Source organism: Mixophyes fleayi, chromosome 4, assembly GCF_038048845.1.
Source record: "Mixophyes fleayi isolate aMixFle1 chromosome 4, aMixFle1.hap1, whole genome shotgun sequence".
Classification (NCBI taxonomy): domain Eukaryota; kingdom Metazoa; phylum Chordata; class Amphibia; order Anura; family Limnodynastidae; genus Mixophyes; species Mixophyes fleayi.
The window spans coordinates 95,018,788-95,046,299 of NC_134405.1; the positions used below are offsets into that span (position 1 = coordinate 95,018,788).

The following is a 27,512-nucleotide window of genomic DNA, read 5'->3' on the forward strand; positions in this document are numbered from 1 at the left end:
TACAGCTCCTATCCCTCCTTCAATTTTTTATTGTCTTAAATACTGCATTTTGCCATCGTGCTTGGGCTGGGACTGTGCGGTGCAGTCTCAGCCAATGAAGGAAGCTATTTGGAGGAAGGGGAGGAAATTGGGGCGGGGACACATAAAGACACACCAATAAGAAGGGCTTCCTGCCTAAATGGCCACATGCTGCCTCTGTAAAGCAACAGACCGCGCACGGTGCACCCTACCAAGATCCGGCAAAAATGATTGTATTTGGGACCGGACCAACCTGCCCTGCCCCAAATGGCCCCATAATGTCAGAGGGCCATTGGCCTCCCAGGAAATCTCCATGTAAGGTCTATGGCCAATCTACTCCTGATTTAGGCTGAATATGGTGAACGCAAAGTTGTTATGCTGTAAACAGCGCCGTAAGGAATCTGCTGGTGTTGAGTATAAATATTGACAAAGCTTTGCATGCTTTATTACTTATTCGCCATACCATGCACAGAACTATTTGCCTGCCTGTAGATTAATATGTTCGATGGATCACACTATTAAGAAATACATCTGACAGTCAAATTCTGATGACATAGATGCAAATAGGTATACAATAATATTTTAGCAGTCCAGGTTGCAGATACAAATTTCATGTTTGCCTACTCTCCAGGAATGTCCAGGAAACTTCTGATTTCAGGTAGCCTTCCTGGGAGATTACCTCCCAGATCCTGATCCCCCTCCTGCTATCAATCCCCGTCTCAGCTGCGTGAGGATATGATTCATGACACTGTATAGTGGTGGACGGGGTCGGATCATGAGAATCATGTATTTGCGCAGCAGCAGACACCATTGTGATGGTTCAAATCATGTCATTATACCCTTTGCCCTTGCAAATATGAAATATTTACTATAGTATATGCAGCTATATTGTGACAGGACTCCACAGAAATACCACATAAAAATGTTATACTATTAATTTCGAATCTTCCATGCATTAACATGTCCACCTTCCCTCACCCCAATTTGCCCTACTCTTCCCCTGATCCTATATACCACTCGTCATCATACATGCCAATTAACCTGCCTATATTTACGATGAAACCAATTGCATTATTTTTTATTATATCTTTTTGTTTTCATTTACAAACATGTGCTCATTGGTATTGGTATATGATGGTTCTATTTTTTATTTTATTTCCTCCTGTACCCCCCCCCCCCCTCCTTATTACAAAAAGCTTCAATAAAACTTTATTTAAAAAAAAAAAAGTATATAATATTTAATATTATTGTCTCATATATATATATATATATATATATATATATATATATATATATATATATATATATATATATATATATATAAAAATCTAGATTCATGATGCACTAAGTTGTCATAAGGATAACTGGAGATTGTTTTTTCCAGATGAAGTACTTTCAATGTTTGCTGCCTGCTTTCTTGCTATGACTCACAGTTCATGCCTGCTCAGACTGTGGTTATGCCTTGGAAATTGTGGATTACTTTGGCATTGACTTTCATACAGGAAGCAATAATAAGCTGGGCACAAAACAGAGGAAATAAGAGTCACAATAGTGGAAGCTATGATACAGCATGATGCATACCAATATCAAATGAAAACATTTGAAAATAGAATTTTCTTACTTCAATACTTTGTGGTAAACATAAACAGAAGAGGGGGAAGTGCGATGATAAGGCTCAGTTATAAACTTCAATAGCTGGGGAACTGCACTACTTTATTTTAACATAAATATGATATCAGGGACAACCTCTGCACTGAAATGAGAAGAGTGTAAATTAAATGAAAGCAAAATTATGCAATGTTAATGGCTGTGATTCATAACTGTATTATCTGCACACATTAATCAGCTCTGCGTAATGTAGGCTAAAGTTCTGGTAAAGATATGTCAGTCCAATGGTCAAAAGATAGTCAGTAAAGTAAAAAAAAAAGACGCATGTCCATTAAGTTCAAATTTCAATTGTAAATGTGTTGATCCAGAGGAAGGCAAATCAAACCCCCCAATGTGAAATGTACCATTTAGCCTCACAGAGGTGGGTGGAGCTCTCCTTCCTCAAACAAAAAAAAGGCAATTGAATAAATTCCCTGGATAATGTCCTAAATATAGCTATGTATGCCATTACTTTACAGGAAAGTCTAGGCAGGCTTGGCTAACCTGTGGCACTTCAGATGTGAAACTACAAGTCCCAGCATACCCTTCCAGCAATAAGCTGCTATATAATGGCAAACAATGCTGGGGATTGTCGTTTCACAACACCTTGAGTCCCACAGGTTAGCCAAGCCTGGTCTAGAGCATTGAGTGGGCTGGCCGAAAGGTCCCCACTTTGACAAGTTCATCAATTGTCTCTTTAATTGATTTCTCTCCTACCGGAATATGGTACTACTTAAGGTTCACTGGCTGAGAAGATGATGGAGTGTAGACTGGGCTCTACTTCAAAAGAGTTTTACACCAAAAGTGAATATTTCCTTTTCTAGTTCTGATCCAGTCAGCAATCAACTGACGAGTTCCTTCTACCCCAAATAACCTCCTTTGAAGCTTTTTAAACATTTTGTACTCTTTTGCCTAGGAATATAACAAACTGTGGTGAATAGTGTTACTAGCAAAGAGCCAAAAGTGTACTCAATATGCCTTTATACACAGTAATTACAATTTGTCCTACAAATGTAAGCATAAGGTTTCTCAAACTCCTGTATACACAACACAGCTGCATACACTGCAGTAATGAGCAGCCGGTTCCAGCAGAATGCCCAAATAAAAATGACTGTTTCAGAAATATAACTACGCGACTATTCACACAACACGGTTACAGACAAAATTGTCTGAATTGAAGTGTTTCAATGAAACATAGGATCGGCTGGTTTTATCTTAATATCTGCTTTCTGTGCTTCAGTTTTGGGAGACAATTTTGTGACAGAATGATCTAGCCCAGCGGTTCTTAAACCTGGTCCTCAGGATCCCCCAACAGTGCATGTTTTTCATATCTCTTTGCCTTAGCACACATGTATTCATTACTGACTGACACATTGTAACAGATCCACAGGTGGTATAATTATTTCCCTCATCGCCTGGAAAACCTGCACTGTTAGGGGTCCTAAGGACTGGGTTTGAGAAACACTGATCTGGCCCACATCTATCATCTCTACTTATACTACGCCAGCCCTGAGCATTTCTTGCAGTAGTGCCCATGCAGACATCCAAGAAATTCTACAGGTCTCTCCATTAACTTTTTTCCAGGAAGAAAATTACTCTGGATCCTGCTCCAGAGAGGGGTTTGTCCCTCCAACAAGTATTAGAGAGGGTGCCATAATCTACTATACATCTACTCCAGTTCCTGCCTCCTCTCCTGAGCTCCCAGTTGCCAGAATAATGTAGTATCTCAGGTTACGTTTTTATAATAAGTTTGTTTGTTGAGAGAATGAATGCAGCAACCAGGTTTGGGCTTGTTCCTACAGGATCTCATAGTACCCTTAACCTTTACCTTTCCCCATGTTACAGGGCATAAGCCGTCTAAGAGCTCAGAGACCATTCTTCATGGCATGACCAGAATAGTTGTTTAGAGGGCCAAAGGCTATAATCTTCCTTTTACACCATGAATTTTCATTTTCCAATAGGAGACAATGAATTTTGTCCTGCCGGAACATGTGGGAAGTCTTCTACTTTCACTTTGTTTCTTAATAATTGTAGAAGTGTGTATGCAGAAACTAATTAAGAATGACTAAAATGAGGCATAGAAAAACCCTGCAATCTAGTACACCAGCAGCAAATATGTGTATACACTATGGAAAGGAAACTTGCAAGTACATACAGGATTCATCATCATCATCAGTTATTTATATAACACCACTAATTCCGCAGCACTGTACAGAGAACTCATTCACATCAGTCCCTGCCCCAATGGGGCCTACAGTCTAAATTCCCTACCACACACACACACAGACAGACAAGACAGACAAGACAGGCGTCAATTTTTGATAGCAGCCAATTAACCTACCTGTATGTTTTTGGAGTGTGGGAGGAAACAGGAGCACCCGGAGCAAGGATTAGCGCGGTTTACGAGAATACACATATCCATATTATTTATTTATTTTTATTTATAGGCCAAGGTATATGCTTTCTCTATCCAAGTGCAAAAAATACACAAAAAGTGCACAAGGGTAAGACCTTCAGACCCACCTCAAAAAAGTAATGGCCGATTTATCTACAGGGTTAAAAAGTTCCATACGTGGAAAGGGACTTCAGACCCCTTAGTAACAACACATTCTGGGGTTCACCAAATGTTTCCCCAGGGTGTGAATCCTTGACTACTCATTAAGGAACAGCCCACAAAATCAGCAACGGATGGGAACAAGGTCAAACCCCATAGATCTTAGGACAGTGCTCTTAGTGTGTTGTGCACGCCCTCAATTGAAGTGAAAAAACCCACAAAGGGAACATGCATGAGAAGAAAAGAAAAGGTGCCATGGGTTCAACAGCTGAAATGATCATTTTTATGCCTAGCCGGAATGCTAGGGTAAAAGTGCAGTCCGATGTAACAGATTTTTCTAAGTGGGATCATCACTCTCTTGTCATTTTCTAGCATTCCCGGGGTCGCAACTGAAGAGGCACATAGCACTTCGGTCTATTTTCCTGCCATTCTTCTAGTCAAAGGACAAAGCTATACTGCCCAAGATCAGAGATGTTAACAAATACATCCTAGGACAGTGTCACGAATGCCAAGCCTGTCCCAGATACAGCAATCTGAATAGTTGGCTATGACTGGTGTTACCTTAGTTAATTAACAATGAATACACCTTTTCTGCCACCACAAAGGATTTATTATGGTGTCCTTACGTTCACCAGAACCACTTATTAATGTTTCACACTTAAATCACATACATATGTAGCATGAGCCTCCCTGGGCTTCGTAAGTTCACAAAGAATCACGGAAAGAGTACGCTAGATAAAATATGTTTAATCTGAAAAATGTTTCAAAGGCTTATTTACAAATAGGTAATAAACAGACATACATTAGATTGCACAAATTAGTTTCAGAAAATAAAATAGAAACTAAAACCAGAATCCCTACTTACAAGTTCAGGAACTGACGTGTGAGCAGTACATATTTAGAAGAATGGCACATTTCACTCATGGTAGACCCTCCTCAAAGAAATGGACAATTTGATGTCTGAAACAAGGGATTTTTAAACCATTTCTTGTTGGTTCTTCAGCCCCACCTTAGGAATTTAGTTTGTCAATAAAGACAGATTGATCTCCCAAATGTCAGAGCTTTCCGAAGTAAATTATCTATCACTTAGATATATGCTTGGGCACCTCAGAGAATCTCTCACCTCTGCTCTTTCTGCCTGGCTAAGTCCAACTCCTCTGCATATACAAACTACTCAGATATCTCTCTCTACACTTTGAAAGGTTAGATAAAATATTCACAGTGTTATACATAGATTCAACAGACAATAACAATCAGTCATTAGATATACTAGATTTCGTCACAGACAGTACTACACATCTTAGCCAAAATACAAAATATCCAGCTGATTTTTGAAAGTCTCTGGTGCAATGTATGTTCAGTGTAAATGTACAAATCTCTCATGGAGTCCCAGTCTTCAGGCCCTCTTCAAAAGGAGATAGGCCCTTTTAATCCTCAACACTGGAGCCATGAGGTCACTAAGGGAGAAAGTGTCTTCAGGCCCATCTTCAATGCAAGGCTAGAGAATGTCCTTTTATCCCTTGGCTTCTGCCAAAGCTTCCCCTGAACAGTACATTAAAATACACTACACATATAATAAAACATCAGAGTAAAGGTGCCTAAATAGCTCTAATTTTTAAAAGAAAGCAGATTGATTCAGAATGATTTTTTTAACATAAAACCCTTGGAGTTCAGTGAAATATAATTTTGTGACCATCTGTTAGAACTACAATACAATATAAATGACTGCCCAACCTATGTACTCTTACATCATACTACCTTGCATCAGAGCTGGATAACATTGATAGATTGAAAATCTGCTTATTTATACCCAACCATCATTTTAAAAAGAAGAAAAAAAAAAAGCATTCCAAATAAAATATTTTGAATTTCTAGATCATAAATGTGTCCATCAGATCACCAGGACTCAAAACAGGTGGGTTGAGCGATGACTTGTTTTTTTCTCAGAATGAAGTGCTGCTCTTGGAAAACTTGTCACAACCAAACACTTACTATAGTATATGTAATGTATATATCTTTCTTATAGTGTTCAGAAATATGTCATATACAGGTCACTGACACATTGGTTTTAGTGTTAAGTATTGTAAATTGAGGTTATAGTTTCAGTTACTGTAGAAAGAAACACCTGAACCTAACAATACTATACATTAATAGGATCTGATGGCAGTAACCAAGTTTATTGATTCTTAGAAGAATGTTCTTATCAACAAGTCAGGGTTATTAAATAATATACCAATGGAACATACGCTGTTAGCCATTTCCTGTTGAGTAAAAGCATGACTCTCCCAAAAATATACTTGAAATTTCTGGTGGACAAGCTTGTAGGTTACAATGAATTTTATGCTTAAATGAAACCACCAAACAAAACTGTACTTCGGTACAGAGCCGTAACTTAGAATTCTAGCGCGTGGGGCGAGAAAGACAAATGCCGCCCCCTAGCCCTCAATTTTAACCAAATTAACCTAAAATATTCCAAAATTGCACCCCCCCTTCAGCCTTGCGCCCTGGGCAGTCGCCCGTCACACAGCCCTAGTTACGGCCCTGCTTCGCTACATTGGTCCACAACTGTTCAACTGGCTCATGTACGTTCTACAAATATTGCAGACATGCAGCGCACGTCATTCTTAACACATAGTGATTAATTTCACCCAAGAGGAAAAAAAATCATAAGTAAGTCTAACAAGCTCTAAGTTAGGCAACAATAATATCAAACCAATGTCTCCCTAGTAATATAGCCATGTACACCTCTGCTCACAGAGCTCAGTGACAGACAGCACTGACTACAGCACAGGCCCGCTCTCCCTACACATTCCGCGCCAGACACACACTTCACGTGTCAACTCAACAGGGTTTACGTAATTATTTGACTGACACGCCCTTCAGCCAATCACTGAACAACGCTCGCCGCTACTCCCGGTGACTCACTGGCTTCTCAACTCTGGAGCAAAGTGGCCGGTTCGGCCAATAGTATGGATGGAAGCTCTTGGCCAATAGCGAGCGGAATCTTGTGATAGACAATTCATTGGTCCAATAAAGTGAAAGAGATGGTGGCAGCTGGGTTGTCAGGGAAGTAACTGTTGTCAAGGGACTGAGAGGTGGAAGGTGCTTGAGGGCGGTGGTGGCAGCTAGACTGTGGATGTCATTTTACACTGATGGGAGACCCGAGACCGAGTGAAAGGTACTTGGAGAAGAGTGAGGTGAGAGGGTATACTGGTCAGGCCTGCCTGTGTACAGTGCTAGGTTCAGGGTACATGCTGTGTGTTATTCATAGGTTTCCTGTATGACGCTATATAGTATGGGTCATAAGAACATGGATGTGACTCAACAGTTGCAATTTATAGGTTTCAATGCTGCTGAAACAATGGAGTGCAATGTGGCAGCAAAATGTTGCTGTCAGTGTAATAACAATAGGGAGCAGGATGAACAATGGAGCTTTACAGTGTGGAAACAGTTATTCTTATATTAAGGATGGACATGCACTCATGGAGTATCTTCTTGTATGTCTGACAGCTGCTAGGTTACTGTGGAACCTAATGTGGGTGAATGGTTCTTTTTCTTTAATGATATGAGTTGGGTCAGTCACTTTATTTTAATTTATTTGCATTATGTGTAAGGCTAACTGTTGGGCAGACCAGCATATGGTTATGAAAGTAGTTGCACATATATTCTGATATGTCAAATAAAACATGAGTCTTATTTCATGATGAGTCTGCCCCAAGAGATTTGCTGCAGGTTAAAATGCCACTAAAGCCAATATTATGTATCAAAGGCAGTGTATTACTGAGCTGAATAATATACAGTAAGGATCTGACATGCTTATTGCTGGCTATATGTGTCGCATCACTTTTCTGGAACAGTTTGACGTTAGCTTCTCTAACTGAGCACACAATTGGATTTCAGCAAACTTGTTTTGCAGAAATACACAGTGTGGATGTATATACCAGTTGTATAAGGGAGAGGTGGGGGGGCGTTGAAGTGCCCAACTGACCCATAACCTGTCTTCTTTCACATAGAGAATTGCTCTGAATTCCCTTTTACTGCTGGGAAAGTAGAATCTACTTTTATGCATAGAAAGGGATTTTGAGCAGCAGATGGGGGACTTGGTATTTTAACAGCACTTGTCATTGAGGGACCTGCCCAGTTAGAAAAGGTGAGATGTAACCAGACTCTGTGAGTCAGGCCACAGAAACAAGTGTTGAAGAGGAAAAGCCAACCCTTTAACTGCCATATACAAGTGCAGTGTCAGTGGTATGACTGTAGTTTTGCTATTTGAAGTTTAAGGTGTTGCTGCCCTAAAGATTAGGGAGGAGCTTCATCTATGTAGGATAAAAACAGTATTAAACAGGTACAATTGTAGCAGACCCCCCACTTTGCTAAAATGTTTAATTTGTTTCATTAACAATTGTTTTTCATAAATAGATTACTATAGGTACAATATAACATTTTTTGACCCTATTCTAAAGTTTCCGAATGATGCTGTCATTATCTAACTTACCACTTTAATGCTCAACTATTAGAAATATGAGCAGCTTGCAAACTCTCACTCTCTCTATACCTTATTTACCAGAGCATGAAGCCCGATTTTCTATTTTTGCATATTAACAACATAATTTTATGATACCCTGAACTTTTCATGGGCATTTGCTATTTTTGAGGTAATTCGGGTGTATATTTGACTAAAGTATATAGTATAAGCAGATGTACAGAACACATGCCTCACAGGAGGATAGCTTCTGTACTATAGTCATCTGCTGCTATGAATTACAAGTCAGCTGCCTATATGTATTTGCCTAATTAAATCATTGGTAAGACATGCTGCTTCTTTTCTGTGTTCTGTATAGCAATGATATTATTTGTGGTTAAATAAAAATGATGGGTATTTAGTTAAGCAAATAAAGAAGTTGCTTACCCCAATGGGTTGTTCCAACAACCATAATATTTGTATTTGTCATTGCCACAACACCATAATATTGTCTTTAACGCATCATATGCTGTTTATCTTTGACTTAAAAAGAGAAGCAGCATTTATTACATAGACGCATAGTATTTCCTGTCGGATAAGAGCCACACAGCCCATCTATTCTGTCCAATTTTATTCCTAAAAACTTCAAATTTGATCGTTTGCATTTTTTCTAGATTTAGGACAGCGTTATGTGTATTCCAAGCACGTTTAAGACCACAACTATGTCAACAACTCTTTCAACCACCTTTGAATCCAATCCCACACATTGCAATTTATTTATTATTAAATAAAATTTCTACTTTAAGCTCCCTTCCCGACCCTGGGTGGATTTAGGGTCTGGTTTTAGTAAAGGATACACCTGATTGGAAGGCTGCCGTTCCTTTCCAATAAGCTGTATCCTCCATTGCGGAAATCTTGGCCAAAGCAGTCCTCATGTGATTTAAACGTATACAAAATTGGACAAGTAAATATTTCTGTAACAAGTTGTTGAACATTTGAATAAAAGATCACTTTTAACAGTGTGCTACCAGGCTGATTGTTTTTGAAAGTGCACAAATGTTTCGTTTTGGTACTGTTGTAACCATAGGTGTTTTGGAAGTAAAACAAGTATTATGCTTGCAAGCAGTGTTGCATAACTGTATACTTATTGCTATGTCATTGTGGATACACAGTTCTATGCAGTCTCCAGAGGACTGCTTGTCCTTTTTTTTTTTTTTTTTCTTGCCCCACAGGTCTAAACAAACATATCTTCTACTTAAGAGTCACACACTCCTAGGGGTATATTTACTAAACTTCAGGTTTAAACGTGGAGCTGATGTCTATAACAAGATTCTAGTTCTCATTTATTTAGTACATTCCACAAAATGACAGCTAGAATCTGATTAGTTGAGACACCCAAAAAAAACTTTTTGGGTTTCCTCTTTTTTTTTTTTTTTTTTTGCTGAAAGCCCCTTTACCTGATGTCACTGCCACTGAATACAAACAATTGGAAAACAGCAGATTTATCAATGAATCTACTAGATTAAAAAGAAATATCACAAGTTCTGATTTTGAGGCCAGAATGAAGAGCTTGTCTCAAGGTGGAATTACTGGACTAAAACTGTGAATTGGGACACAGATAGTCTAGCAAAGTGTGTGGGGACATACCCGGATGATGATGCAAATTAGTGCTGTCAGCCTAGGTTGGTATTGACAAAATCTGGTAAACACACAATGTGTCCCCTTGCCACCAGCCCTAGGCCTGCTAACACAGGGTTGAATTAACTAGGGTGATCAAGCCCTGCAAAAAGAATGCCGACCTTCATACTTACATGAGGAAATGAAGAGACTCAGTGGGGGTTGTGTGTGGTGGGGGGCTTTAATTAAAATAAAGTTATATATTTTTTTATCGTGTGTGTGGTTTTTTTTTTTTTAATTTGTTTTTTTTACATTCTTCACTAGTGCACTACAGGCCCCAGTGGGTCCTAGATGCTAGAGCATGATTCCTCAAGTGCCAGCAAGCCCTGGCAGCCATGGGTATGCTGGACAGGGGCAAACGCAGGATTTGTAGAGAGGGGTTTATATGCCACACCGGCAGTGGGCGTGGCCAGCATGCTTCAGGGCGTAGCTATAATTTTAGACAGTGCTTGGCTGCTCTCCAAATCTTCCTATCCCCATCATATACATGGGAAATGCTGCGTGCACTACTGGAAGGGGCACACAGCTCTCCCTTTTCGAGCAGAGCCGTGTGAAACGAGACACTTCCCAACTGTCCCTACATTCAGGACATAGTCCTGATTGAGTGTGTCAGAACAGTTGACAGACTGTCCTGCTCTCTCCAACCTGTTCTTGCTGCTTTCAACACTTGTTGGGGAGAGATGGCTGTGAACAGTGCAGACAGAAACGATCTGCAAAGTGGCTGGTCCCGGGACAGGGTCCAGCCATGTGAAGCATACAGTACCCAAGGCTGGGAGAGGGGTTTCCAGGCACAATAAAACCTCCTCGGTTTGCCTATGCTGGAGGTAATAGTACTACAAGCGCTAGTATGGCCGACCACTTAGATGGCCAGGGCATGCTGGCACCTGTAGTGCACAACTACACTTTAACCATTTAAATATATTTATTAACCCACACCTTATAACCAGGTAATTGCCCTAGTGCTATACACTTTAGGTGATACAATGGCACTTTAAATGTGGTGTAGATGGTGGCGTCCACTACTTGGTGGATTTGGCTAGAACACCTGTTTGTGTCCACAGTAATAAATAAGAATGCATTGCTTGGGCAAATATTAGCTTTAATTTAAAAAATAGAATTCCGTTTAAATTATTACAGTAACTAACTATACTGATGTAGATATTTATATTCTGAATCAAGATGTCAATTTTAACGGTTTGCAAATAGTTTTTTATTGTATTCATTTTTGTCCTATGGTTAACTAGTATGAATGCAGCCATGTACCATCTATATGAACCCCCAACTGCTCCTATGTTAATTCACATATCTACTATAATTCACTGGTAACTGCATATCTGCTCAACCTATTATATCCACATTTTTTTTTCTCTTCTATAAATATCTTACAATTGTGTTTTCTATCCACCCTATTAACTTGCTGCGGAATTAGTGGCGCTATATAAATAAATGATAATTATAATAATAATATTCTACTGAGCTTGAGATTTAAATTCTCCTTCCCCCATTTTAAAGCATCATTTCTTGCTTAACCCTTTTAATGCCAGGGGACTGGGTACATTTTGGTGTTCTGAGGGCCAGACCAGGTTTTTATTTTATACATCAATTTAGGCTGCAAATGCAGAGATCTGCAAAAATTTTTCTAAAATATTTACGGCCAGTGCATACATATAACATTATTTTCATAAATATTGTGTAAGCTGTTGCTATCATAAACAAGAAACTTGAACATAACTCCTCAAGTACACACTGATGTCATGTATGTTTCAGATTATATACATGTGCACTCACACAAGAGGAATGGTAATAAGTGTGTGTAATATATATTGGGGGGGGGGGCAGTTTATTATAATGGTCCGATATGGGATGTCCCTTTACAGGACATTTATTAAGACCTGAGTTGTGGGGAAACGGAACACCCTTGCATATCTTTCTTTTAAGAGTATTTTAAGGCTGGTCTGGATCCTTTCGACCCGTATAATAAAACACTACACATCATCATTAAGAAACCATCTGAGCGCCTTTCTGCATTTTTATGTGTTCTTCAGCATTTATCTGTATGTAGTGCACAGAAAAATAGAAGCACCTGGGTACATGAGGGACACCAAGCATGTTGAAGGAAGGACTTCCATACATTAGTTAAGCAGATAACATCCCAGCATGGTCAATGTCCTGTATGAAATGCCAGATGGCCCTAGCCTGCCCATATATATGACTGGCATGGCTGTAAGGCGACACCTTGGTTACTTTGAGGGTGCTTTTTGGGGTTTATTTGGGAGGATCTTCAGTGTCTAAGACCAAAAAACTTGCTAATGTGTCATAATAAACAGTCTCTAAGGTGGTGTCATCTTGCAAATCTGAGGAAAGAAGATTATTGGCAAAAGGCAACACTGAACTGAAGCATATACTCCAGGATCCTGATACTAGTGCGTTAAATCAAAATTGGTAAACCGTTCAGATTGACTGCAATTTTCAACATGTGGGACCAACACCCACTTTCCTTAAAAAATGGTCCAACCTCTTCAATATATCATAATCTAGTTCCCATACGAAACCACTTATCACACCTAGCAATGCACATTTTGACTTCAGTGGTGCAAAAAGCACAGACAATGGACTAATGAACAGTGGAGGAAGTTGATATTGTTGGATGACACCTACTCTCATATTCTCGACAAATGAATTAAGTGGATGTGTATCGCCTACCTAAGAACTCTAAAGCCATAAGTGCATATTTCCAACAGTAAAAGGTTCTGTAATGTGCGGAGCAGCATTTCCTGGTATGGTTTGACTGCAGTCATTCCCTTATAAGGCAAGGTCAATGCTAATTGTTACTTAATGGTACTATAATAAAGCTGGGTACACACTACAGGGTGTTTGTCCAATAATCGGCTCAACCAGCCAACATACGACCACTCGTTCGAAAGTCGGTTCAGTGTGTGTAGTGACATGATGGTTGAAAGTTTGCCCAAATGGACGATTGTCCCCTCATTTGGTTGGTCGTATCGTTCAAAATTTTCGTTCCAATCTCCTTTCCGTTGTGTTGTGTGTGTGTGTGTATAAACTTCCCACCGATCCACGACAATCCTCCGATACTTCCTCGACCTGGGCGGCGTGTGTATGTAAATTTGTGATGCCTCTACCAGTCCCACGTGGTGCAGTATCTGCACATCACTGACTTGTGTTTTGTATTGCACCTGTCTGGCTGCAAACCATTACACTTGTATAAAGCACGTGTGTTATTACCCTTTGCATCTATGTTGGGAATCTATTCATATTTACCCTTTATAAATTTATACCTTTATTAACTATTAAAGTTATAAAGTCATATCAACCTTTATTAACTAATATTTATAAAATACCCAGAATAAAGCACACTGTGTTCATGCAACCCCAACTGACACCTTCTTCTCACGCTCCTCGGCGCCAGACAGGATCCTGTCATTTTATACACTCGGACATGGGCGTTCGTTTCTGCTGTGGACCAATCGGCGATGATGCCCACAGAGAATGGAGCATTCCATTACATACAAAGGAATTTTAATATTGGGGAATAATTATTGTATTGCACTTTACTAGTTAAATGTTTTTTCTAAATTTTATGTATGGTAATAAACTTCTATTTTATATGAATGAATGTAGAGACAGTGTTGCCTGCTCTTTTTATGCGGCTTTGGGTGTTAACTATAGTGAAAGCTCTGCCCCTTTATGCTAAAATCTTTGGTATATCGTTACATGCCCCGCAAATGATGCTTCAGTGTGTACGAAACTAAAATTATTGCTCGTGACAAAATGGCTGTAAAAAGTCGCTAACTGGACGGCCGCTCTTCCCTTTATCGTCTAAAACAAGGCTAGTGTGTATGCAGTCCATGGACCGAGCGATCGGACAATCGATCGAATGTAAAATCAATCGGCATAGAAAGTTGGTGGAAAATTCTGTAGTGTGTTCCTAGCTTAAGTGATCATCTTCATCCCATACTTCATCATATCTTTCCTGACATGAGTGATGTCTTCAAGGATGGCATTGCCCCTCTCAACAGGGTATGTTTGGTTGGCCAATGGGTTGATGAGCATTGTACTGATGTTATCCATGTGTAATGGCTTTCCTAGACGCCAAACCTGAACCCAATTGAGTATTTATTGTATATTCTGGAAACAATACCAGTTGAGTGACTTTCTTGTGGGAGATTGGAGCTACATCTCTCTTGCACAGTTCGAGACATTGGTAGACTCTGTGCCGTGGTGCATACTGGGCACACCTGGTGGCCCAATGCTCTATTAAGTGACTATTTTTTATGTATTGATTTATTTTTGTCTACTACTCAGGTGTGTGTGTGTGTGTGTGTGTGTGATGTATAAATGTGTGTATGAGTGAAAAAACAATTGCTGCTGTTTTGTGAAAATGTGCAAACATGATGATCAAGTACTGCTCTGGTTTCCTCCCACATTCCATAGTCCTACTGGTAGGTTAATTGGCTTGTGATTAAATTAACCCTGGGGGAGAAAGGGAGACAGAAATAAGACCTCAGCCTATACTATCAGTGGGACAACATTCTTGCTCCTTTTATACTGGAAAGTGCATTTTAGGCCAACACACATGTAAAAGCTTTCATAGAGCATATGCTGCTGCATAATTAAGGCTACCAATCCGATACTAGTATTCTCTGGTTGGACAACACTAGACTGTTGAAAGCTGATATGTGGTTAGTATGGTTATGGCACATTTTGACCCATGCACCAGGGTTTCCTTTAAAATTTATAAATTCAAGTTCCCTTTTTAATATAAAGCAGTAAGTAATATTATCATCCTTTTTATATATTAATATTATAACAAATATATATTTTTATGGTCAGTTGTTCCTTTGAATACAAAGCTAAACTGCTAACAGTTGTAATGTGTAATCTTATCTGTGCTGAGCCACCTGATTTGTAAATAGAGCTTGGTACATCCTGTATCATAAGTTGCTGGTAGCTGTGATCACTCAATGTCTCACCTTGCAGGTGCAGATAAGAGGGTTTGCTATTACAGCTATACAGCGGTCTTGCATTGAGGGATAGATACCAGGAGAAAGTAGATTTTTCCTGTACAAATACTAAACATTTCAACTTAGTAGTTTGTAAAACTCAATAGTTAAATAGAGTGACTCAGTTATACTACTGGTTCCTAGTGAATGAGTGGGTGCATTCTTCTAACTGTTGGTCCAGCCCAAAGATATAACTGCCTCCATTGTGTGCTGTAAACAAGTGTACAGAACCAAGAATGTGACTCTTTTGCTCCCGCGTTATGAGAACACCAATGTTAAGATCATGGGAGCCATGTTCTTGACCCTGAATCTGCCAAGTCTATCATTACAATCATTCTTTATCATACCAAAGCACATTGTAACGTTTTGTTTGATTTTATAATCTGACTAAAAATCTCTATCAATGATAGAGCGATGTCGGGCAAATGTGGAAGTGTGTACAGACAACCAGCAGTGTAGGCAGATCTCTATAAGCGTGCTAAGTTACAACCTTTTCAGTAGATGGATGAAGAGAACAGATCTGAAGTTAAATCGTGTAGGTATGTACATATAAATCAGCATGCCCATTGGGACTTTGCCGTTTGTAAAATCATTACAGAATTCGCAGTCTCTAGTAATTTTCTCTAGTGTGTACCCAGCTTTAGTCTTGCTGCCTAATTTCAAGCCTCTTTGTGGGGTCATGGGAATTATGCCGTGTATTCAGTGCCGGTACTGCCACTACTCAATATAGGTTGGACATTTATGAAAACTGATGCAATAGATGATGTAACACAGAGCAGCAACACAGTGCAGGGTAGAAAATGATAGCAAGTTGTTGTTGGTTACATTACTTTTTTCATATATGTCCCTGATCATGTTTTCTAAATAATAGGACAAGAAAATAATATAAGTAACCTCATAAACAATGAAATCTATTTTTTGCAGATTAGTGTTAAATGAGCCTAGCAGCCCATAGTTGGCAAAGGTTGCCCATATCATCCCAGCCGATGATGCAAACGTTTATGCTCTTCAAGATGCCACTATCTTGGAGTACATGCGGTTCCCATAAATCGGGCATATTTGTGCCAGAAATAGGCACATGACAGCACAAACCAACATTTTCACACTCTGAACGTAATTTTGTGGCTTCCTAATTGGCATTTAAGTCAGAGGTCTGATTGATGGACACTACAGTTACCATTTTTTATTCATCCTTTTGCTTACCAACTATCGTTCTAAAAGATGCAACAGTGGAATGTTATGTATTACAGTGAAAATACAGACTACTTGCATCTTGGGAAAAATAATTAGTGCAACAAGCATCAAAGAGATTATGGGCTCACCTTGCATGCTTATAAGTGAATAAAGAGGCTTGGTTTTCATTGTATTTTTTATTTTTTTTACCCCTAATTGACTTTATAGTGTATACATGTAATTGTTCATTGTTTTTGTTTGTCTGTTTTTCACATAAAGTAACTTTTTCAGATGTAAGATACAGCATAGGTTATACACTCCTGTGTAACTTGTTGATGAGCCTCCTAATATTTCCATTTGGTTTTACTCTCTTGACCCTGTAACCAATTGATCCTACTTTTACATTGTTTAGCTGGACCTTATGGGGCCTATTGATGATAGATGATGCAATTTGTCACATGTAATTAATCTCACACAATCAAGTGACTACAATTAACCTAGTCTTAAACTAATTTTCAGTATTTGGTGACTTCAGGGCTACTTGTTACAAGGCTTTTTAGGTGTTTTGTGTGTGGCGTGTTTTGTTTTTTTTGTTTGTTTGTTTTTTGTTTTTTCTTAAGCATGTATCAATATTAAAAAAAAACAAAAAAAAAAAAACATTTTGGTTATAATTTTCTTAATTCTAAATGATCGAAAAAATGTTTGCCTTGGTCTCATACCTTTATTTTTATGCTGAACTAAGTGTAGTATGGCTAGCTAATTATTGTTGCATATAGCTATTTATATTGTATTCTCAGTGCAAGGTATATTGAGCCATTAGGCACTTCCTGTGATTGATAACCTAAAACAGCTTCCAGTCTGCTGGTGTGCAATAATCATATTTTTTTGTTCCTTTTTTATTATTATTTTTTTACAGTAAATTGACCTCCTCACTGTGAGCCTTACCCTTCATCAACTATCCTAAAGAACCTCTGTCTGCAAGAGTTCTTCCAAAACCGGTAAGATTGTGTCCTGGCTTTGAATGTTCAATAAAGGTTGTTATTTGTTTTTACTGTTTGTTTGTTTTTTTATATACATTGGAGTAATATATAATTGCATTTTCTGACTATTTATTTTTAATTTCTTACAAGCTAGTATTAGCCTATTTTAATGTTAATTTATATGGAAACCAAGCTCCTACACAGCTTGTGTACTGGCACTCTGATGCTTCTGTCCAGTGGTAGTTGTAATAGAGGTGACTGAAACACCGACAAGGATGATAGTGACCTGAAAATGGTGATGGTTGTAATATAGACATGTAAGTAAAATACTTATAGAGCTGATTTCCGGCAAGCTTGCTATAAAAGCCAGCAGCACAGCAACCCGGCACTGAGAAGGACATGACTTAAAACAGCGACTGTTCAGGGCCCTCTTAAGACCATCTTGGGCCCCCGGGCACAGCAGTGCACCGGGGACCCTATAGATACAAAAAATAAATAAAAAAAATGATTGATTATATATATATATATATATATATGGGCCCGTCGGAGGAAGCCCAAAAAAAAAAAAAAACCTGGAAAAAGAGAAGAAGAAAATACTTACCGTGCTGTCAGCTGGCGATCCGGCTCCCTCCCTGGTCTCCCCCTCCGTCGCGCTCCGCAATGGATGTCGGGCGGACGTGATGACGTCACGCCCGACATGCACTGCCAGCGCGACGGAGGAGGAGACCAGGGAGGGAGCCAGTTCGCCAGCTGACAGCACGGTAAGTATTTTCTTCTTTTCTTTTTCCAGGTTTTTTTTTTTTTTTGGCTTCCTCCGACGGGCCCCCCCCTTTGCTGCAGGGCCCCCGGGCACCTGCCCATTGTGCCCTATGGGAAAGACGGCCCTGCGACTGTTACATTATTGCTATTAAGGGGGCAATACGAAGACCCACATTGCCCCCTTAATAGCACTAGTGTAACAGTCGCTGTTTTAAGTCACGTCCTTCACAGTGCCAAGTTGTTGTGTTGCCGGCTTTTATAGCAAGCTTGCCAGAAATTTTCTCTTAAGTATTTCATTTATTCTATGCTTTCTACATGTCTATATCACAACTATCACCATTTTCAGGTCGCTATCATTCTTGTTGGTATTTCTGTCATCACAATTACATACTCCTAATAATTTCACTCCCTGAATGATCGATATTGAAATATAGAAGTTGGGATATGGTGGCTGCACCTCTGATAATATTATTTAAAACGCATTTTATTTTGAATTTAAATATAATTTGTCAGCGTCAACGGGAATGCAGAAACTTATTGTTATTAGTTTTTAATCTTTTCCCCTACTTGTATGAAATCTGTTGACCTGTTCTATATAAAGGCTGATTATACACTCAGCTAATGAAAGCTGTGGAACCTGTATTAAGTAACTATTTGTTAAAAGACAAACGTGTATAAAAATATCTATAAATTAACTACACACATGAATATGCATCAACTGGTGATTAGAAAGCATACATTCAACTAATGCATGGGAACACACGTATATTGGCTTATAATCTGTTGCATATATTAAGTTTTGGACTTTACTTGCCTTTTAAACAGCATATTGTAACTTCCTGGTGTTATCTTTCTTAACAGTAACAAAAGGCACTTGACCTCTTTGCAGATCATGACTGTGTTGTATGACAAGCTGATAAGTTCCAGAATGTAAAAACAAAACTGCAAAACGCTACATTATAATGTTTTCAGGTTAACATTTTAGTATTTTCCAGCATCTGTGAGGATGTATTTATTACCACTCAGGATAATGTTGTAGTTTCTTGTTCCATTCACATCTCCTGATTGAGCAGACAAGGTCATCACAATGATAACTTAGTTACTGTTTCACCTGCTGAGTCTTACGCTCTATTATTGTTTTTATTGTGTTTTGCAGTCAAGATGAGTGCAATGTTGGAAACCCCGGAGATGCCCGCCGTCTTTGACGGCATGAAACTGGCAGCTGTTGCGGCTGCTCTCTATGTAATTGTACGCTGCTTGAACTTAAAAAGTCCAACTGGTCCACCGGAACTCATTTTCCAAGACACCGCTGTAACTCGCTTCTTGTTAAAGTCTTGTCCCTTGCTGACCAAAGAGTGAGTCACCCACTTCTCTTGCATACTCTCTATTTTAATTTAAAGATGTGTTCGAGTATTGTAGTATTCCATTGTTAATGTGATTCTTAACTGATGGTAATTTGTCAGAATCCTAGCTTCAAGCAATATATTGAGCTGTTTGCTGAGGCAGTTATATTAAGATTAGTCCAGTGGTTCCCAAACTTTTGCAGTTCGCGGCACCCTTAGAGTCTCCAAATTTTTTCAAGGCACCCCTCCAAAATAATTATTGAGCAGTCCTGTTTTAGAAGTAGTTGGGTCAAAAATTGTAATAAGTATTTAGGTCAGGACAGAAATACTTATTTAGTTGTATGCAAAAATGCCCCCTCTGCATCCAGACACACTGCCCCTTCTCACGATGCCCCCTCTGCATCCAGACACACTGCCCCTTCTCACGATGCCCCCCCTCCTCTGCCCTTTCTCACGATGCCCCCCCTCCTCTGCCCTTTCTCACGATGCCCCCCCCTCCTCTGCCCTTTCTCACGATGCCCCCCCCTCCTCTGCCCTTTCTCACGATTCCCCCCCCTCCTCTGCCCTTTCTCACGATGCCCCCCCCTCCTCTGCCCTTTCTCACGATGCGCCCCCCCTCCTCTGCCCTTTCTCACGATGCGCCCCCCCTCCTCTGCCCTTTCTCACGATGCGCCCCCCCTCCTCTGCCCTCTCTCACGATGCGCCCCCCCCCCTCCTCTGCCCTCTCTCACGATGCCCCCCCCTCCTCTGCCCTCTCTCACGATGCCCCCCCTCCTCTGCCCTCTCTCACGATGCCCCCCCCTCCTCTGCCCTCTCTCACGCTGTCCTCCTCCTCTGCCCTCTGTCACGCTGTCCTCCTCCTCTGCCCTCTCTCACGCTGTGTCCCCCTCCACTGCTCCTCTCACGCTGTGTCTCCCTCCTCTGTCCTGTTGTGCCCCGCTGTCCTGTTGTGCCCCGCTGTCTGCCCCGCTGTCCTGTTGTGCCCCGCTGTCACGCTCCCTCTCACTCCTCTGCCGCGCACCAGCCATAGAATAAAAAGAAAGAACACAGAAACTTACCAATCTGTCGGGCGCCGGGACCCAGCAGACTCCTCTCTCCCGCAGCTGTCACTGAATATCGACGAGTCTGCTGGGTCCCGGTGCCCGACAGATTGGTAAGTTTCTGTGTTCTTTCTTTTTTTTCATTGCTTGGCCCGCGGCACCCCATGGAGCCGCGGCGCACAGTTTGGGAACCGCCGGATTAGTCATTTGTTTGATTATACAACTGTCAGTGTTTTTGTTTTGTGGCTTTGTTTTTTCTTAATTTTTTTTTTATTATTTTATTCACTAATGTTGTAATTTATGTATAGAATGTCATATGTGTTTAATGAGAACATTAATATATTTGTCAATAGTGCATATGCTAAAAAGATTAAAGCTTTCACTCTTTTTTTTAGTTAATTCCTTGATGACAATTGTAACTGTTCTGGCACTTAAAAAAAAAAAATATATAAAAAAATAAGTGCTTCTGCAGCCTCGTATCAGATGACGATTTATTCTTGGTAAAACACAGAATACTAAAGTGAACCTGTCATCAGGTGGAGGATCTGTTTTTATTTCATACATTGCCTTGTTCACTGTGCATGTAGCAACCAAAACAAAATGGAGAGAAGGGTGGGTGTATTGTGGTACTTCTAGTATGTTAATTGCTCCACTAGCTTCAGAGCCAATCTTACTGATCTGGCTTCCTCTATACTCCAGCACAGGGGAGTTGCTACATACGAAGTACGAGCATAGAGCAGTCTGTAGATTATCTTGGCTTTAAGAATTAACATGCTGGTCATGTGTAAACTGATTTTCCACTAAATACACTATGCACACTGTATAACACACATGTGAAACGCTGATGCCCTACCTGGTGGATTGTTCACTGTAAATTATGCCTGCTGATGTCTTTTATAGTTATGCATGATGTTGGTGACTGTATGCTTCACACACAGCTGTTGCAAGAGTGATCCAAGTCAACATTCGTTAATGCCATATACACCCCTATTTACATTTTAATTTACTACTAATACTAGACCTCTATGTCATGGATGCAAACAAATGATAGGCTATATTTAGCGGCAGCAGTGGAAATGTTTTTCTTCTATTTTACATCCCCACCCACAGAAGTGAAAATATGTGTTTGGTTACCGCTCTTAACTTTTTAAGTTTTCAAATTTGACAAATGTTATCTCTATCTCTGTTGTGACTGTACTTCAAGCTCTAGGGGTAAATGTATCAAGCTGTGGGTTTGAAAAGTGGAGATGTTGCCTATAGCAGCCAATCAGATTCTAGTTATCATTTATTTAGTACATTCTACACAATGACAGCTAGAGTCTGGTTGCTATAGGCAACATCTCCACTTTTCAAACCCGCCAGAAATTTGCAGCTTGATACATTTACTTCCTAGAGTCATTACCCAGCTCTCATTCTTCATGGTAGACACAAAATCAGTGATGGCTATACACCTGATTGGTTGATTTTCCTGAGGTAATGTCTGTTGGATGACTGGTAACTGAGCCTCTAGCACAATTTTTATTTTCTCTAATTTTTGGGGGGGGTATTTTCATTTTTATCCATTGTGATCTGAAGTTTACCTTTTATATATTGAGAAGTCACTATCCTGTACTCCATTTCTTTTGTTTCCATGTTGACTTGATGTTCTTCATTTATTAGGTACATTCCACCTCTCATATGGGGAAAAAGTGGACATATCCAAACAGCACTATATGGAAAGATGGGGAGAGTCAGCTCACCAAATCCGTATGGCCTACGCAAGTACCTTACAATGTCTGATGGAGCGACTGCAACTTTTGACCTCTTTGAACCACTAGCTGAACACTGCACTGGGGGTTAGTAAATAGATCACATGTTGGTGAAAGGGGATGTACATGTTTCATGTATGGCAGAGATGTCCAAGGACATGTGGCAAATTGATTGACTGATGGGCATATGGGGGCAATTTGAGACAAATGGGTGTCTGATGTGCCAGTGTAGAGGTAATATTTCATCATCTGTTACTTATATAGCGCCACTAATTCAGCAGTGCTGTACAGAGAACTCATTCACATCAGTCCCTGTCCCATAGGAGCTTACAGTCTAAACTCCCTAACATACAGAGAGAGAGAGAGACTAGGGTCAATTTGATAGCAGCCAATTAACCTACTGGTATGTGTTTGGATTGTGGGAGGAAACCCACGCAAACACAGGGAGAACATACAAAGGCCATATTTGGGGCTGGTTTTGTCCACTCCCCTCATTTTAGGAAAAAAAAATCTTTATTTTTGGGGCTTGTGAGATGTGCAGAGAGGCTAAAGCTGAGTAAGAGGGGGAGTTGTTTGTAATTAAATGTATTATGTACCCCCTTACTGAGATCAGTTGTAATCTGTAACTCTAGGAAGTGCATCAGGTTGACCATGACTGCTTTAAATGAACATGCATGTTATCCAATGCAGAATAACATAATAGACAGTCCAGCGTAGTTCTTTACAGCTTTTAAATCCTTCTAAGTGTCAGTGGCTACAATTTTCCAAGCTTTGCTTCTATTGAAATGCAAATTAACACTTTGCAAGCACAGTTTTGTTATGTAAATAAAGTATGTGTTATGTACCTATTGTTGTGAGCCTTATGTTTACCAGTGTATGCGTTTAACACAAATCCTTATATTGAGTTTGTTGCATTTTCTCAGATATGACAGCATACTGGGATAAATTGCTTATTTTTTTCACCTTTAATAATATTCACCTATGCATTTTCCAAGCTATATCTTCAGTTTGTATTTCTGTCTCCTATACAGAAAATGTCACCATGGTCATATGTCCGGGCATAGCCAATCACAGTGAAAAGCAGTATATTCGGACTTTTGTGGACTATGCACAGAAAAATGGATATAGATGTGCTGTGCTAAATCACCTTGGAGCCTTGCCAAACATTGAACTTACGTCTCCTCGCATGTTCACTTATGGTATGTACTTTTTAAGTAGCATCCTATTCAGTCATCATCTCCATCTTATCCATTATGTACAGTTTATTACCCAATCGGATCATTGGATTATTCACAGCAACTCAGTACTTCTGTCAATGTGGTGATCTTGTGGGCAGCAGTAACCTGTTCACTGTAGTAATTATTTTAGTGAGGGCAGGAATTTATGATAGAAGGGTAGGGAAAGTGAATGGAGAGTCCAACAGAGTAGTGATATGAGATTCCAGTCACACTGATGCAATAAGATTGTGTTGTCAAACTTCCGGTCTATAAAATGAAGTTTATACACCCAATTTAAACAGTTTCCAGTACAATTCTGTTCACAGAATACTCTTTTGATGCTGTCCGATCTGTAGGACTAGGAAAGCTTGTATTATCCCACGTAATCTGTGTCAGAAAGTAATCAATAGATGTCCTAGGACAGTCTATGTTGGCCTGATGACAAAAGTTTGTTTTAATATCCTGTGTCAGCTTAACCTGCAAACCTTATCTAACAGCTGGTCATATCAGTAGTACATCAAACAAGGGGACGTCTTGTTTAATGCTTTGACTGCTGTGTAGATTTGTTATCCAAGACCATATTTTGCATAGTATGCAGCTTAACACACTCTCCTACTTATGTTTTTCACACAACCACTCCAAAATGGGCTTTTTTTTTTTTGTGTAAATGTATTTTTGCTGTTGCTAATGCAGTGATTGTTCCCACAGTGCTGTTTCTGATTTATTGTTCATAAAATTCCATATGTGGAGTGAGTGACATAATCAGGGAGTCTTAGCAGAACATACATGCCCATTCCCAGATGTTACAGAATGATCTCAGAATGACTCTGATCAAGTGTAAAAGGTCAAAAAGTGCTGCATGTGTGTGCAAGTTGCTTCCTGTTCTGTGACTGTGTGCCTGGGGATGGTGTATGACTAGTGCTGTCTGTTCTGTAACTAAGCAACTGGGCAGGGCACACCATTAAATGTCAGTTTGTGAAATGCTGAAAAAAACTTTCTTGTCTCTTTTGAGACTGTCACATCTGTAAGGGCAGGCAATTATGTACTCTGCAATGCCATGCACTATACCTAAGGGGTATTGGTCATTTGCCTTTCATGTGAACACTTCTCGAAGTCTGGGACTTCTAGAAATGTTTTATTATTACTATTTCTAATTACCCTGTGTGGGTTAATAGGATCAGTATTATCTTTACTATTGGTCTGTGAGTATCACTCTTCAGGAATATTTTTCCATTGGTGGTTTTTGTGTACAGTGTTTTCCCAGCTTATTCTCATGTCATACAGTGCAAGTGTTAAACTAGTAGTAGGTGCTTCCCAATACTTGAAAAGAACAGTGTGGTCCAAATGGAGCCTGAAACCATTCTGATCACAATCGGTCCGATTTATTACCGTGCAAGTTGCAAAAAGCGATCAGATGATGATTTCTATAGGTCTTTGTGTGGGATCCTCTTCTCATTGTTCTAATAGGCCAATGTTCCGTCTTGAATACACAGCTTCTGAGTTTTTTTTCAGTTTTGCCACTAATCCTGACTCTCGCAACAGTATTGCTGTGTGTGTGTGTGTGTGTGTGTGTGTGTGTGTGTGTGTGTGTGTGTGTGTGTGTGTGGTACTATGTTGAATGTTTATAATGCAGTGTGCTTTTAATAATAAACAATTAATGTAAAGTATTTTGGCTGGGGTGGATGTGCATTGTATTTCAGCCGCAACTCCAGGTTTTAATAGCGGTCATTCTGCGGTTGTGTTTTTTTTTTTTTGGTTTTTTTTTTTTTAAATACAATTCATAACTTTAGGTTGACTATTAGGTTGCCTTAGTTACACATGTATTCAACAATCCTTAAGATATAACAGGTAAATAAATTGTGCAGTACTTTTGTGGGATTGTTTGTTTGTTGTTTTCAAAATATTGACGCATGAGGAAATGTTTATTCTCAAACCTAATCTTTTACCCTTCTGTTTAGAAGTTAGTTCAAGGATTTCGGTGTACGAATTCTGCAAACCCCTTCTTAAAACCAGTGATGTAGCTTGGAATGCCAGTAATCTGCTTTCAGCATATTTCCACTGAAGGTTTAGGAAGAGCTCTGTATAACCTTTTGTTTTCTGCTCTAGAATCTAGGTGAAATGTTTTCTACACAGTAGAAAATGTCACACTTCTTCAGGATAGGCTTTGCATCCAACTTTTACAGCGCAATCACGTTTGTGTTTTGGCACAGTCTAGATAAACTAGATCTAATAGTAGCTATTCATGAGATCAGAGACTGCAATGGTGGAAACCTACTGGAGTCTATTGCTAATTTTCATGATTAACAAAAAAGTAAAGCAAAAACAAAAAAAACTCTATTCTTACCCATTACCCATTCATGTTACAGTAAAGGTCACATTTAGTAGCCCTGTACCAAGAAGACTATTTAATCCCAGTTTGGCGTAAACTAATGGGGTTTACCCAGGTGAATGAAAGTAAACTTTATTGCAAAATTCGGAAGAAGTCTTTCCCTATGTACAGCACCTAAAATAAAAATGTATTTTTTTTTCCAATTTGCTTTGAAAGAATAAAAGCAATATTGTAGATGAAAATATAGCCATTAAGGTAGAAAAAAGTAGTGTACTTTGTACTATTATTACCATTGAGAAAATCTCTGCTGCTGGAATTCTTATTGTGACTAATAAGCCTCAGATTACACACTGGTAGCAGCAGCAACTACTCGTGTTTTACAAGCGAGAAAGTCTGACTCCTTTCAGTTCCTTGGTTGCTTTATTCATAGCCTTTTTTTACTGTCAAATCTATTACCCAGTTGTAGCAAATGTGTTTCAATCAAGGTCATAGTGGGTGACCCTTATTAATTCTTGCTCTTAACAGCAACTGGAAGAATTTTACATTCACTGAACTTCCAGGTAACCATAAAGAATGGCTTATTTCTGTAGAACAAGTCACTATAATAAAGTCTATAGTATATTTTGTGTATTTACATTCTGTTTGTTTTATCAATTGTGCATATTTTATCTTGTTACAAAGCTTAAACTTAGTTTAGTAATATAAGGATTTTATCCCTTGATCTTCTTCTGGTTTATATTGAATCATTTCTATAACTTATCAATGGGAGTTGGGAATTGAGCTTGTTTAATCTGAATTGGTTATATAGTAATTCTATTCATTGTGCGTGTGTATTTACCAGGGTAACTTTTTATAGTGAACTTGCCAAGTGCAGAGAAAAATTAGAACCGTAATAATGATGAAAAGGCAATCACATATACTGTTTAGAAGTGGGGTCTGGTTTCCACCATATAAACCCAAATTCTAAACATGAACCCATATTATGTCCATTGTGTTGAAACCAGGAAAACTGGGCAAGCATAAGGATCTGATAGACTTTGACAAGGGCCAAATTGTGTTGGCTAGATGACTGGGTCAGAGCACCTCCAAAATGGCAAGTCATGTGTGGTGTTCCTGGTATGCAGTGTTTAGTACCTACCAAATGTGGCCCAAGGAAGGACAACTGGTGAACCAGCAACATGGTCATAGACACCCAAGGCTCATTAATGTGTGTGGGGAGCGAAGGCTTACCCTTCTGGTCAAATGCCCCAGAAAAGTTACTGTAGCACACATTGCTATAAGTTAGCTATGACAGAAAGGTGTCAAAACACACAGTGCATCGCAACTTGTTGCATATGGGGCTGCGTAGCCGCCCATACTGACCCTTGTCTACCGCTGAAAGCACCTACAATGGTCATGTGAGTACCAGAACTAGACCATGAAGCAATGGAAGAAGGTGGCCTGGTCTGTTGAATCACATTTTGCTTTACATCATGTGGACAGCCGAGTGTGTGTGTGTGTGTGTGTGTGTGTGTGTGTGTTTTTACCTGGGCAAGAGATGGCAC

At 39.5% G+C, this 27,512-nt stretch overlaps 1 protein-coding gene across 2 annotated transcripts in view; it reads left to right on the forward strand.

The window, feature by feature from the left end:
- Positions 1-7,253: 7,253 nt before the first annotated feature.
- The window catches only part of ABHD2 (abhydrolase domain containing 2, acylglycerol lipase), a 33,982-nt gene continuing 13,723 nt past the window's right edge, over positions 7,254-27,512 (forward strand). Inside the window, exons 1-5 of one of the 2 annotated variants that reach the window (XM_075207766.1) lie at positions 7,254-7,416; positions 17,469-17,550; positions 19,448-19,646; positions 22,334-22,509; positions 23,454-23,621. In XM_075207766.1, the coding sequence (XP_075063867.1) occupies positions 19,453-19,646; positions 22,334-22,509; positions 23,454-23,621 (538 nt within the window). In that variant the 5' untranslated portion in view covers positions 7,254-7,416; positions 17,469-17,550; positions 19,448-19,452. The remainder of the gene's footprint in view (positions 7,417-17,468; positions 17,551-19,447; positions 19,647-22,333; positions 22,510-23,453; positions 23,622-27,512) is intronic. The other variant, XM_075207767.1, reaches the window with a different exon arrangement.